Here is a 13,317-nt window from a genome sequence, read left to right as displayed (position 1 = left end):
CCCCCCCCCCCAAGCCAGCCCTATCTCTCTCTCTCTCTCTCTCTCTCTCCCACTTGCGTGTTTTTCGGCTGCCTGCGAGTCCCTAGAGCACGGAGAGGAGGAGGTGGTGGGCTGGAGCCTGCACGGAAGGACTCGATCATTTCCTTAACCCTCTGCTTGCCAGGAGGGCAGGGGATTCCCTGCTCTTTGTTGAGTTTGAGCAAACACAGCAACAAAACAGAGGCGGGTGGGCAGTAAGACCCTGAGGCAGAATGCAGGAAAGCAACAGCTTCCGCCTTCCCTCCGCCCGCCCGCCCCCCCCCCCCATCTTATTTTTGCCTATTTTGCCCCTTAGCTCCGGAGAGTCAGATCCAGGGACCACACATTCGCTCTATAACACGCACAGACATTTCACCTTACTTTTTAGGAGAAAAAATCTGCGTGTTATAGAGCGAAATTTACGGTAGCTATTGTCTGTTTTTTATGCAGCAGATCGCTCTGAAAGATTATGTGCAGGCCCTCTTTCTTTTTAAAAGTGTGAAGTGTGTGTATAACTCGGTGAGAATAACTAATGGAAAATAATGCTTAAGGCCTCAGGCTAGAAATACCACAAAGATCATGAAGGTGACCTTAAGACAAGCTCTGAAAGGATGCCTTGAAAAGCTGGAAAAGCTAGTGCTGAGGATGGCAATAATAACCGTGACAGTACGCCAACGAACTTCTCTCACATTACAAGAAGTGTTAATTGTTATTGAATGTCTCTGCTTGTCTCTGAAGAATTCATTCCTGGATAAAGGGTGCTGTGTTATCTTTGTCTACCCAGATATACAAAATTTATTTCCCGCTTCATTGCAGATTGTAGAAAAGCCTCTTAAGTGGTTTACAAGAAAATTAAAATTATCAATAAAATCAGTTGAAAATACTTAAAACATTTAATGAAATGTGTTTTTTTAAAAAAAAACACCTACCAACTGTAAAAAAGATTAAAACATGTCTGGATAGGTGTGCCTAATCAAAATTGTTTTAAGCAGGCGCCAAAAAGTGTGCCTTGAATGTGCCTGTTTGGTACTAATATTTGTCTGCAGCAGGGATGGTGTCTTGCTCTGTCTTTGATGGGACTTGTGGAAGGAACCTCTTGGATAATGTATGACTGAAAAGCATGTGGTGTGATGGTGTTTGTGCTTCACCATCCTAATCCCATGTTCATTGGCTTGTAGGGTTCAGATGCAATATTGTCAAGTTACACACACACACACACACACACACACACACACACACACTCAGTTACAAGTCATTGGGGAAATGTGCAGAGGGATATGTGGATTGATGCAGATCCCATCCTTAGATAATAACTTTATTCTAAACAAAATGCTTGATTAACCTGGAGGAAGGCGGTATGAACTGTGTATTGATTTGTAATGTTTTGTTGGGTCTCTGGACCGTAATAAAGATTGTTGTTGTAATAACTTTAGTGGTGGAGTGCATGATTTGAATGCAGAAGGTCCCAGATTCCATCCTGGGTAAGATCTCTGCCTGAGACCCTGGTGAGCGTCTACCAATCAGTGTAGACAGAGGTGACCTCCATTGACCAATGTTCTGACTCAGTATAAGGCAGCTTCCTATGTTCCTATATTCCAGAAATGGGGAGCCTTTTTCTGCATTCCCTTCTGTAAACCTTCTGAGGGCGACAAGCCAGTGGTGTGTGAGACCAGCTGCAAAATTAGAAGCAGCAAATGTACATTTTTAGCTAAGTATAGTAGGCTAGTTTCTACACAATCTATTGTTCGTCAAGGCAAGCAAGTTCGTCTATTGCTTTATCAAGTTGCATATGCGACTGAAACGTTGAAATATGTATCCTATCCTGAGATCAAGTAGGAAGACTTTAATAAATTAATAAACCAAACCAAATGAGAGGTAACGTTTTCATCAGCTCAGGCTCAAGTCTTCCAGCCCCCCATCCCTGCCTCCAAGCAATTTCAAACGCTCAGTTGGGAGAATAAGGCTTGGCCAACTGGAACCTTTGTGGCCTTGCAAAATGGCGAGAACGTTTTAAAAGCAATCTGGAAAGCTCAAAAATCAGTTTCCCATTTCTGTTGCTGTCGCAAATACCCACGGTTGTGCTTTTTTAAGTAAGGAGAGGGACAATTTCCACCAGAGCCCATCCTAGTTACCAGCAAAGCCTTCCACCGGATTACAATTTAAAAGCACATTTAGAATATAATTCTTCTGAGTTGCCCAAGGCATATGCAAACAAGCATCACTGAAGAACCCAGACATCATGCTAGTCACACAGCATGAGAGGGACAGAATGACAAAACTAAGATATTTATGTTGAACCAGCGAGGTGAAACATTCTGCAGGTTTTTAAACTCTCTTTGCCAGACATCAAGGTTTGCGGCAGATATTGAGCCACCGGAAAAAAGTATCCTTTCAGTTGCAAGACTGAAATGGCCCTGGCTGAAGAACAGAATAATAATAGTAATAATAATAAAAACCTTCCTTACAGCATCTGTACTTCTTGAGAGCATATAATCAATAGCTGCAGAGAATTATACTCCTTTTCCAATACTGAATTAGAGAGTTGATATATGTATCACGAGCCCTTTGTGCAAACAGGCCTCTTTAACTCATATCCGGAATAAAGCTTGATATTCCTACTTCATTCATGTCAACCAAGATGTTCTTGTTGTTTTTTTGTCCTCATAGGTGTTTTGTACCTTCAATACGGAGATGAAACTAAACAGCTAAGGATGCCCAATGAGATCACGAGCACAGATACGATCCGTGCCCTTTTTGTAAGTGCCTTCCCCCAGCAGCTGACAATGAAAATGCTGGAGTCCCCCAGTGTGGCAATATACATCAAGGATGAGAGCAGGAATATCTATTATGAATTAAGTGATGTAAGGTAAGTAAGTAATAACAATAATAATAATGTTGCTTTGGTTAGGTTGGGTTGTTAAGACGTGGTACAGTGTAAAAGGGTTACAGATCAGAAAGGAAGACTTTCTCTCTCTCTCTAAATCCTCCTGTTATCTTTCCTACAAGAGGAATGGGAAAACTCCCAAGGTAGAAAGCAGATTTAGCTTTCTATATCACCAGCCATGCTGACAGGAGATGGCTGGAGTGTGGTCTAAAAGCAGTTAGAATGGCACAGGTTCTTGTCTCTGTTTCAAATTACCGTATTTTTCGCTCTATAAGACGCACCCGACCATAAGACGCACCTAGTTTTAGAGGGAGAGAACAAGAAAAAAAAAAATTTCTCCCTCTCTGCACAGCGCCCCTTCAGCGAAGCGGAAGGAGAAACGGAGCGCTGTGCTCCGGAGGTTTCGCCTTGCTTTCACTGAAGCCATGGAGCCTGCATTCACTCCATAAGATGCACACACATTTCCCCTTACTTTTTCGGGGGGGGGGGGGAGTGCATCTTATAGAGTGAAAAATACGGTATAGGAAGAGGAATATGTATATGAGCGGCTCGCTTTTCCTGTTGTGTCTGAAGCAGTATATTGTCTTAAGACGCTCCGAGCGTAGATCCATCCTTGAAAAGTGGCTAATAGTGTTGTGGATGTGTGAACTATCCTTTGTGCCCGAGACTGTTGTACACACTACACCTTTAAAGCACATTCAAAGCACATTTCCCCCCTCAAAGAATTCTGGACACTGTTGTTTGCTTTCATTGCTGGGAATTGTAACTCTGTGAGGAGTGAACTACAGTGCCCAGAATTCTTTGAGGGAAAGGAGTGTTTTGAATGTGCTTTAAGAGGCTGTGTGTGTGCAGCCTGAGCTACAGCACATTGAGGGTTGTCTGTGGGCATTTTGCTGTGGTTACCCTTCAGCGCTAACTCTCAGTCGTGCTTAATGTCTAATTAACCCTATGCTTCTTAACTGCTAGGGCTGATCTGTCTCTTCAGCACTCTGCTTTTCCTGACAGGCTGCTTGAAGTCAACAGCAGCAGTGCTGCAAGTTCTGACTAGTTACAGATTCAAGGCAATTACCAACTGCAGTGTGACTTTAAAAGAAACAAGACCTGTCCAAAAATCCTTCACCATGTGTTCTCCCCACCACCCCCACCCCCGATAATCCCAGTGATTAAGATCAGCCCACTAAACTTGTAGCTGCACCTGGAGCAAAGGAATTCAGTCTTATGTGCAAATTCTCCGGAGATCACGGGTGTTTAATGAAAGGCAGCGTCGTTTTAAGAGGACATAAGTGTGTTTAGATTGCAGTCTTTGTGGCCGATTATTCCTGAAGGAGAAAAAGGCAGGGATTGTTTCAGGTCTTTAATCCATAAACTGTTCGTAAGGTAGGTTTTGAAGCTGACTGGAATACAACTGGCTTTTTAAATTGTTGCATCAATGTTATAGCTTTGTTAACTGTAAACTTATCTTTAAACTTTTTAAAACTAATTTTGAAATGGGAGCTCTTTCCTCCCTATTGCCTTTTGCCCATTTTGAGTCAAAATTGACAGAGCTGATATTGGTTAATATGTTTAGAAATGATTTGCAGCTGGATTCCAGATATGTATACTCGGAAGTAAGTCCTCCTGAATTCATAGTTACAGATAGGTAGCCGTGTTGGTCTGCCATACTCAAAACAAAAAAATTCCTTCCAGTAGCACCTTAAAGACCAACTAAGTTAGTTCTTGGTATGAGCTTTCGTGTGCATGCACACTTCTTCAGATACGTATCTGAAGAATCTGGTATCTGAAGAAGTGTGCATGCACACGAAAGCTCATACCAAGAACTAACTTAGTTGGTCTTTAAGGTGCTACTGGAAGGAATTTTTTTGTTCTGAATTCATAGGACTTACTTTATCAGGCATAGGATTTGGGTCATGGGAGATTGAATATGTGCAAGTATTCTCCTGTTTTCTTTTTTAAAAATGATGTTTTATTTTGGTCTGTGTTTATTACAAAAAGGAGGGGAAATCTGAGTTCATTGTTGGTGAAGAACAACTGAACTTAATTGAAATGTAAAATGGGCTTTGCTTTCATAAGTCCCTGCACCCATGAGCTTTAATTAAACTGAAAAATATCTTAATTTGAAAGGGTGTGTATTTCTTCTGAAAGAATTACGCCTCCCAAGGGATAAGTAAGAGCTGAGGTGTCTGTCTGTTGTAGAGAGTTTTTCATTGGCTGGTTCCTACCATGGTGATATCTGAATTGTTAGGGCTAGGAACAGCAAACTGGGTAAGCTAATGTTATTTCAACTCTCTTTATTGCTGATTCTTAGTTACTTTGTTTTGTTCTCAATTCTAGGAACATTCAAGACAGATCTTTCCTTAAAGTTTACAACAAAGATCCTGCACATGCTTTCAATCACATGCCCAGAGCTGTAAATGGAGATGTAAGGGTAAGTCATGGTTTTTTTCTTGTTGTTCTCTAATTGTCTCTCTTTGTATGATAAAAACCTGCATGGGGTAGCACACATGCCTGCACTTAACTTTTAATCCCCCCCCCCCAAAAAAAAATGTCTACTGTTAAATAATGCCTGAAAATCTGCCACAATGGCTCCTTTCAAGGGCTGATCGATATTCCTAGTGCAGATACCAATTCTGTTGTTTGCTTACTGGTTAGTAAATGATGGGGAGTCCTCAACCCTCTCCTTCGGTAGTCACTGCTATTGGTGCTCACCAAGGTTCTTGCTTAATTCAGGATCTCCTAATACAATCTAACACAACAGAGGTTAGGAGAAACCTCTGTGAAGTGTTAATCAGGCTTCCCACCAGTGTCTACTCCAGGAGATAACTGTTTAGTCCTGGTGGTGAGAAATCATACTTTGAAAGGGAAAGGGATCTGCCATCAGCTGGTTGACCAAACCAAGACAGTTTGTTTGAATCTTAAGATACTTTCATACTGCCTTCTAGGAGGCAAAGTGTTGCTGACTACAGCTACACTCCTAACCCAGAAATAAGCCTTATCGAATAAGGAATAAGCCTTAGAGAATTCAGTAGGACTTACTTCTGCATAGATATGCTTTGGATTGTACCCTCTTCTGATTGGTGTTCCATAATCCTTTTCAATTTCGTTGTTCTGTATGGGACAATGACAATAAAGATTATCGTATCGTATCATATCCTTGCTCTCACATTGGTTTAAGTTGGGAGAGTTGGGCACATGTGCAACTTATGCCAAAACAAAGCCTCACAGTCTTATGTAGTCGCTTCAGGAGCAAGCCCTGTTGAGCTCAGCAAGGTTTTCATTACAGGTCTAACACTTCTGCTTGTCAATATTGATGTGGATGAGACACAATCCCAAATATTTATTGGTGCTTTGTGTAATTTAAATTGATGTAGCTAGCGGCTGCTCTCCCTGGCCAGCTGTAAAATATTAAAGCAGAGGTAGGGAACTTCAGGATCTGGGGCCAAATTCTCTGTTAGCCCTTGAATTTTGCCTAGGCTACAACCCCTCTCCCTAGGCCATGGATCCTCCCTGTTCCTTCACCTCAAGTGGTTTTGCCAGGCTGGAATGAGACCTTGGACTGTGGTGATGCCTCTTGCCTTACTGGATGGAGACAGCTCTCCCTCTGTGTTTATAAACTTCTGGGTTCTGCATTCGGAGAATGTGGCCTACTGTACAAAGATAAGAGTCACATCTGTTTCTTTGCCTATGTTTGCCTCTGGCCACGCCAGTGTTTACCTTTGGTCCTTTGCACCAATGGCATGCAGGCCCAAGGAGCTCTCCTGTGAGTGATTGCAGCCCAAGGTCTGGAAAAGCTTCCCCATCCCTGTGCTGAAGAGGATCGATTTGCACGTGGGTTCTCTTCAGCATGTGGGACAGGATTCAGGTGCAATTAGTTAGTTTTTGTCTGGGATCTATTTAAGGCCACACCTTCATAGCCATTGCGTTCCAAAAGAAGTAATAAATGGCCGCTGGCACAAAATAGCCATTTTAAAATGGCGGCAAGCTTTTGCTGCCCGTGAGAAACCCTGTTAAGTGTCTTTTTTTTGTTGTTGTTCAGGTGAAATCTTTCCTTAAGGAAAATATTCTTTGATGTATGTTCCTCTGGATAAAATGCATTAAGTGTATCGGGCCAAGGAATGTGTTATTACCATGTGGGCCGCTTGGTTTTTTAGTAAGTCATATAGGACTTTGAAGCGGATGTCAAACGTTGTGAAAACCACCTGTAAAAATACGGCCTTTATAACCGTGCATCTGTTTCAGAGTTTTCTTGCACGCCCACTTCGGTGCTTTGCGTTTAGAGTCTGAGTGCATTAAAGCCTTGCTGGAGTTATTAACGTAGCAGGGGCTGGTAATTTCTATATATATACGCTGGGCAGCGAGGTGTTGCTTTCTGTGAAACGGTTTCTCTCTCTACTTCTGCCCGGCTCTCCAGTGACTCTGTGGAGGTATGTCACACGGCAGGTGGCATGTTAAAATGTGCACCTCTGCCAAGAAAATTCATTTCCTGATCTGCAGCCAGCTCGCTTGGAGCTGTGATGTTATTAGCTTTCACGAGCTAAGCAGAGTCAGAACTTGGGCAGCCATTGGGGAGATGGACAGAATGGCGTTCACATTCAAGGAACGGTTCTTTCAGGTAAGTGCCTCTAAAAACCTAGCAGGATTGGACAGAGACCTCATGGAAGAAGCGCCCAGTTACCTGCTTTTGTTACATTTTAGCTCATTAAAAATGGGGAGGGAGGAGGAGAGGCATCGGTGAAGCAGCATGGAGAAAACATTAGCAGGATAGTGAAAGGCAAGCTGGGTGAGGTATCTTTCCCTGCCTCCCCTGTACTTGTAATGGAACAAGTGGGAGTTTTATGTGCACAAAGCAAAGACTTCTTTGTAGGTCCAACATCTATTAACAGGCAAGACTGTCCTTCCGTCCTCAGAAGCTGGAACTCTTAATGCTTCTCCAGTTGTAGTAAGATTTCTCATTCATATATATATAGTTAGCTTGACCCAGTGTGACAGAAGGACTGGCTGCATTTGTATGCCATTGATAATATGCTGTTGAATAAAGTTGAGTACATTATTAGGAACGACTGTTGGGCGTGGATGATTTGCTCTCCACCATCAAGTTCAGCTTCCTTTTCCCTTCAAATGGCAGACCAGCCCAGGGTGCTGTTGGTTTAGAACTGCTCCAGCAGAACAGATTGCAAGGAAAGAATGTTTGCTGCCTCGGAGGGCAACTGCTTTAATTACTTTTTAACCCAAGCAAGACTTGTATCCGGGAGGATCGGCCATCCTTTCCAGGCGTCGGGTATTGATCGTAGAGGGTAAAACTACTTCAGAGGCAAGAAATGCCAAACACACGATCAAATCCTTTCCATGGAGGTCCGTCCTTGTCCACCTTCTCCTTTTCATCTTCCCATTTTCCAATTTACTCCTTTTCAGAAGGGGCAGCTGGATTTAAGGGTTATCTCTTATATGACTTCTATTCCTCAGACATACATATCCCTTGCTTAAGTCTAAGGAAGCATTATTTTTTTTCCTTCTGGAAAATGTTATTACCCTTGCTGTTTGGCGGGGGGGGAGGGGGAGGGGGAAGTCAAGATATTAATTCATTCCGCTTCCTCACTGCATACGCAGTTTCTTTCAGGAAGAGTAAAGTAATAAAAAGTCCCACTGTGTCTAAAGTTCAGGTGCAGACTGTTAAAGAGCCACACGGAACCCTTTCTTTCACTGGAAATGGGATTGTATCTATTTGCTGATGAAAAACTGTTACCTGCCACATGTATTACATTGATGCCTTACCTTCCTGTTTTGCGCAGCTTAAATTCTCTATTCACTCACGTATTTGTAACAACAATTACTTCTAGCCAGGGCGGCTGCTGTCATTAGTCCAACTTAGGCAGCTGTCTAGGGCACAGACCTCAAAAGAGACACAGTTCTGTTCAGATTAGGTTTTTTGTTATATCTTACACACACACATGCTATTTGTATTCGGGGTGCAAGCAGTTAGCCTTGCCTACAGCACAAAATATCCTGGCACCAGCACTACTTCTGTCATTAGGTAAAGTTCCAGTTTCATCACCAGAATTGTAAGAAGTACTGATGCAGTTGTTTACAGTGGTACCTCTGGTTAAGAACTTAATTTGTTCTGGAGGTCCGTTCTTAACCTGAAACTGTTCTTAACCTGAGGTACCACTTTAGCTAATGGGGCCTTCTACTGCCGCCGCACGATTTCCGTTCTCATCCTGAGGTAAAGTTCTTAACCCGAGGTACTACATCTGGATTAGCAGAGTCTGTAACCCGAAGTGTTTGTAACCCGAGGTACCACTGTACAGGGAAAACCCACCACTTGGTAACTTTTACATATTACTTCCCCCCATGGTTAAACTTTCTGGTGAAGGTTTCCCCCTAGTGGCCAGAACTTCCAATATTTCACCAAAAGTCGGGGGGATACCGTTTATTTATTTATTTATTTATTTATTTATTTATTTATTTAAAGCAATTTTCACATTTTTGAAAGCCATCTTTCCAATAAATGATGTTCTTCTCAAACCCAATTTTACGCAATCCGTAATTTCATCTAATGGCCGTTACATACTTTTCCCTCAATAATCTGGGTTACATTCCTGAGGAATCACTGTTTGTAGAAGGATTGTTCAAGGCTACGGGTCCCACCTCTGCCAGTGACTGTTTCTGTGGCCTTGGGCAAGTCTCAGTTCTGGTAGCCATCTATGAACAGGAATAATAGTGGCCTGTCTCACTGGGTTGTTTAGAGGATAGATGCAAAGGCACATTGCACTTTAAAATGATTATGCTATAGAAGTGATAAATAGGGGAGAAACGGTGGCATGAGTGGCTCTGGAGCATCAGAGAACTGGGCTGCAAATTTGCTGAGCCATGAAACTGTGTCATATGATTGCAGCGAAAAATGCATCAAATTTAAACTAGATGTGCAGAATCCACAAGACCGCCAAAGACATTCAGGAGCGTAAACTGCGCCCCTCCTGCTGTTTTAATTTTTCTGGAGCTTATTGTAGCCAGTGCATGTCGTGGGCACAACTTCATTAAACATGTATTTTAATTTAACTTTTATTAAATGTGAGAAAGTCACATTTAAAGACTTTCAAGAAGCTCCCTGAAATGCTGCCGATCCTTCCCCTCCATGTTTCTGATGACAGTTGTAGGACTGAATGAAATGAGAGCTTGAGACCAGCTCCACTGAATTGAGAGACGGAGAGAGGGGGAGAATTAAAATTAGGTCAAAACCAGAGATTGTGCAGATGTCATTTATTGCTTGAAACTTTGTGAGTATATTTGTTCTGCATGGTTTTTTTGGGGGTGGGGTTTATATTATATCACTGATAAGCAAAATTATATATTGTCCTGACCATTTTTCTTCTTGTCTAGTTTTGTGCCTGCCCACCATGAAATGGCTAGTAAGAACAGCCTATTTAAAGCAGTTGGATATGTTTCCTACATTTGCAAAGTGGAATGCTTGTGTTTGGACATCCTAAGGGCCCATACCGATGAATGATTTCAGTTTTTGCTAATGGCAAATGACTAAATTTCTATTAATGGCAAAAGACTGCTGAACATACAGAAACGAATCCCTCTGGCCCCCCAAAATGGTGGGGTGCAAGTATGCTGCTGTCTTGGGTTGTGTATGCCATAGCTCAGGCTACAGTGTGCTCCCAATTGCTGGATTTTGAAGCCACGTACACGTGGAGGTTAGGGACGCGGGTGGCGCTGTGGGTTAAACCACAGAGCCTAGGACTTGCCAATAAGAAGGTCAGCAGTTCGAATCCCCGCGACGGGGTGAGCTCCCATTGTTCGGTCCCAGCTTCTGCCAGCCTAGCAGTTCGAAAGCACAAAGTGCAAGTAGATAAATAGGTACTGCTCCAGCGGAAAGGTAAACGGCGTTTCCGTGTGCTGCTCTGGTTTGCCAGAAGCGGCTTAGTCATGCTGGCCACATGACCCGGAAGCTGTCTGCGGACAAACGCCAGCTTCCTCGGCCAATAAAGCGAGATGACCGCCGCAACCCCAGAGTCGGTCACAACTGGACCAAATGGTCAGGTGTCCCTTTACCTTTACCTTTACACGTGGAGGTTAGCTACAATCCATAACTATCTTCTTGTTTCTTGTGAGATGCTGCCGTTTGATGCATTTCCCTCCCAACTAGTTTCCATCAGATCTGAAGATGCAAGGTACATTCACTTCTCAGTTAAGCTGAGTTGTGTACATTCGCGTTAGCCATTGCATGTGCTCAGAAAGCAGTTCATTGAATAGGAGGGGCCTGGGGGACGGGATGGTTGCAGGCATGAGGAAACCAAACATAAAATGTGTGTTAGGTGAAGATATTCCCACCCCCTTTCAGGTGTGTACAACAATGGGCAAATGTGACTTGAAATGCAGAATTGTGGGGGGTGCGGATGTCTTCACTGTGCTTTAAGCTGCTGGTGTTTATATAGTCTTGGCACTGGAGAGCATCCCTGAGAAAATGGGGCAGCGTGTCAATTCTACACACACACACACACACACACACACACCAATGGCCAGGCCTGGCAAGTGTAGTGGCTGGCTTACTTCTTTCATCTCTTCAGCCTGGGGCTCAAAGGATCAAGGGAGAATTGGGCTCAGAGGATGCGCTCCAAGGGCTCGTATTGCAGTAAGCAGGACTGCCCTGTCCCTCGTGCTCATTTCAGTCAGTATCTCATCTATATAGATCGGTTGTAATATTTGGAGGCTTTTTAGGGGGGGGGGTTGGAGGGGAAGGCCAGCAGCTGAGGATATGATAGAAGGCTATGAGTTTTCTCCCGCTCTCATAATGCTGGAACTCTGAGACATCTAATAAAGCAGAGTGATGGAGGTCTCAGGATGCACAAAAGAGAGAACTTCACACAGAGCATAGTTAACCTGTGGAATCTGCTCCCTGGAGATAGAGCGATGGCCACCCTCTTGAATGGCTTTAAAGAGGCTTAGACAAATTTGTGGAGGATAAGGCTGTCAGTGGCTGCTAGCCACACTGGCTACGTTCTCCCTCCACTGAATGTTTCTGAATTCCACTTGCTGGAAACTGCAGAAGGGGCAGAGGGTGTCCTTCCTATAGGCATCCGGTTGGCCAATGTGGGAACAGGGTGCTGGGCTAGATGGACCTTTGGCCACATCCAGCAGGGCTCATATGTTCTTATATTCAATAAATCAAGCCGGAAAAGCAAGATGAAAAAGTGCTTCCTTCCCAACTGCCTCACCCCCCTTTCCTTTTCTTTTGAAGGAGGAAAGAGAAGAAGTCAGGCAAATGTCCTGGATCAGGATTGCAGAACTGCCAGCAATCCCCGCAAACAAGTTGTTTGTTTTAGAGTTGCAACACTGGACCCGTTATCTGGCGCGGAAAGCAGATATTTAAGCAATTAGTATTTTTTAAAAGTCTGGTATGGCTGAGGCTCCTTCAAATTGGTTTAAAAGGTCCCATATGGTGCTTCTCTGCTCCTGCTACTTGGTGTGGGACTCTGTTTACTTTAGGGGAGAGATGTGACTGCACGTCGGCTCAATATCGACTGTCCGCAGGATACCAAACCTCATCCTTCCCGCAGCATCGCTGTCTGCTTCTTTCTAGTGCTTTGTCATTGAGAGGTTATGACAACACAAGCCATATTGTATTTATAAACATCACGTGTTTCCTTGCCATGGCTTGTGGTGTCTGCCAAGCAGAACACATGGAAGAAGCATTTCTCGTTAGCTCAGCATTGGTTTTGGTTATCCTGATTTCCGGAACAGGGCAGGAAAACGCCGCCTATGCTCAGATTTAACTTTTGTGCAGTGAAAGCAAAAGCTTCCAAATGGCCGTGAAATCGTTTGAATGAGGCGGCAGCTCCTCCTTCAGACCTCCTCATTTTTTTTCCTGCTGAAACTTCTCTCGGCAAACGGGAGCATGTCAGTTCAGTTTTTTGGGAGACCTGAAGGGCAGCATTAGACACAAGTGTTGCACTACCTCAAAGACTCCTGCTAGAAAAGTGAGCTTTTCTGGAGCATGTAAGGTAAGCCACGGCTGTGGAGAGAGATGCAAAATTCATGTGGGGCTAAAAGGTTTATAGATTTATTTATTTTTTAAAGGGAGGTTATAGGCTGGCATAATCTTGAGAAAGCAAAACTATAATTTTGTGTGACGCATAACGGGAGGAATGAAATATGCTCGCTTGGCTTTTGTCGACTTCCAGAATATATTACTTGGTTTCCACTGTGCTCTGAATTTGTTCACACCCAGGTGCCTCCCTGAGCTTTTGAATGTGGTCTCTAACATATTGGGTCTGATTCTGCGAGGAGAGTGGGCTAATAAGTAACAAATGAGCTGTTAATTTTCTGCTACCTCTCCAGTCAAAAGGAAGCCAGGCCTTAACGAATTAGCTGTTTAAAACCAAACAGCCATGAAGTATGGATGTTGACTGGGTGTG

General features: G+C 43.5%; 1 protein-coding gene across 1 annotated transcript in view; it reads left to right on the top strand.

Moving 5' to 3' along the window:
* KIAA1217 (KIAA1217 ortholog) overlaps positions 1-13,317 on the top strand; it is a 295,639-nt gene that overhangs the window by 212,357 nt on the left and 69,965 nt on the right. Inside the window, 2 exon segments of the mRNA XM_028751294.2 lie at positions 2,686-2,884; positions 5,234-5,327. Coding sequence (XP_028607127.2) covers positions 2,686-2,884; positions 5,234-5,327 — 293 coding nt within the window.

The sequence above is a fragment of the Podarcis muralis genome, chromosome 12, assembly GCF_964188315.1.
Source record: "Podarcis muralis chromosome 12, rPodMur119.hap1.1, whole genome shotgun sequence".
NCBI lineage: Eukaryota > Metazoa > Chordata > Lepidosauria > Squamata > Lacertidae > Podarcis > Podarcis muralis.
The sequence above is the reverse complement of the archived record's forward strand: the minus strand, read 5'-3'. Positions and strand labels throughout refer to the sequence as shown.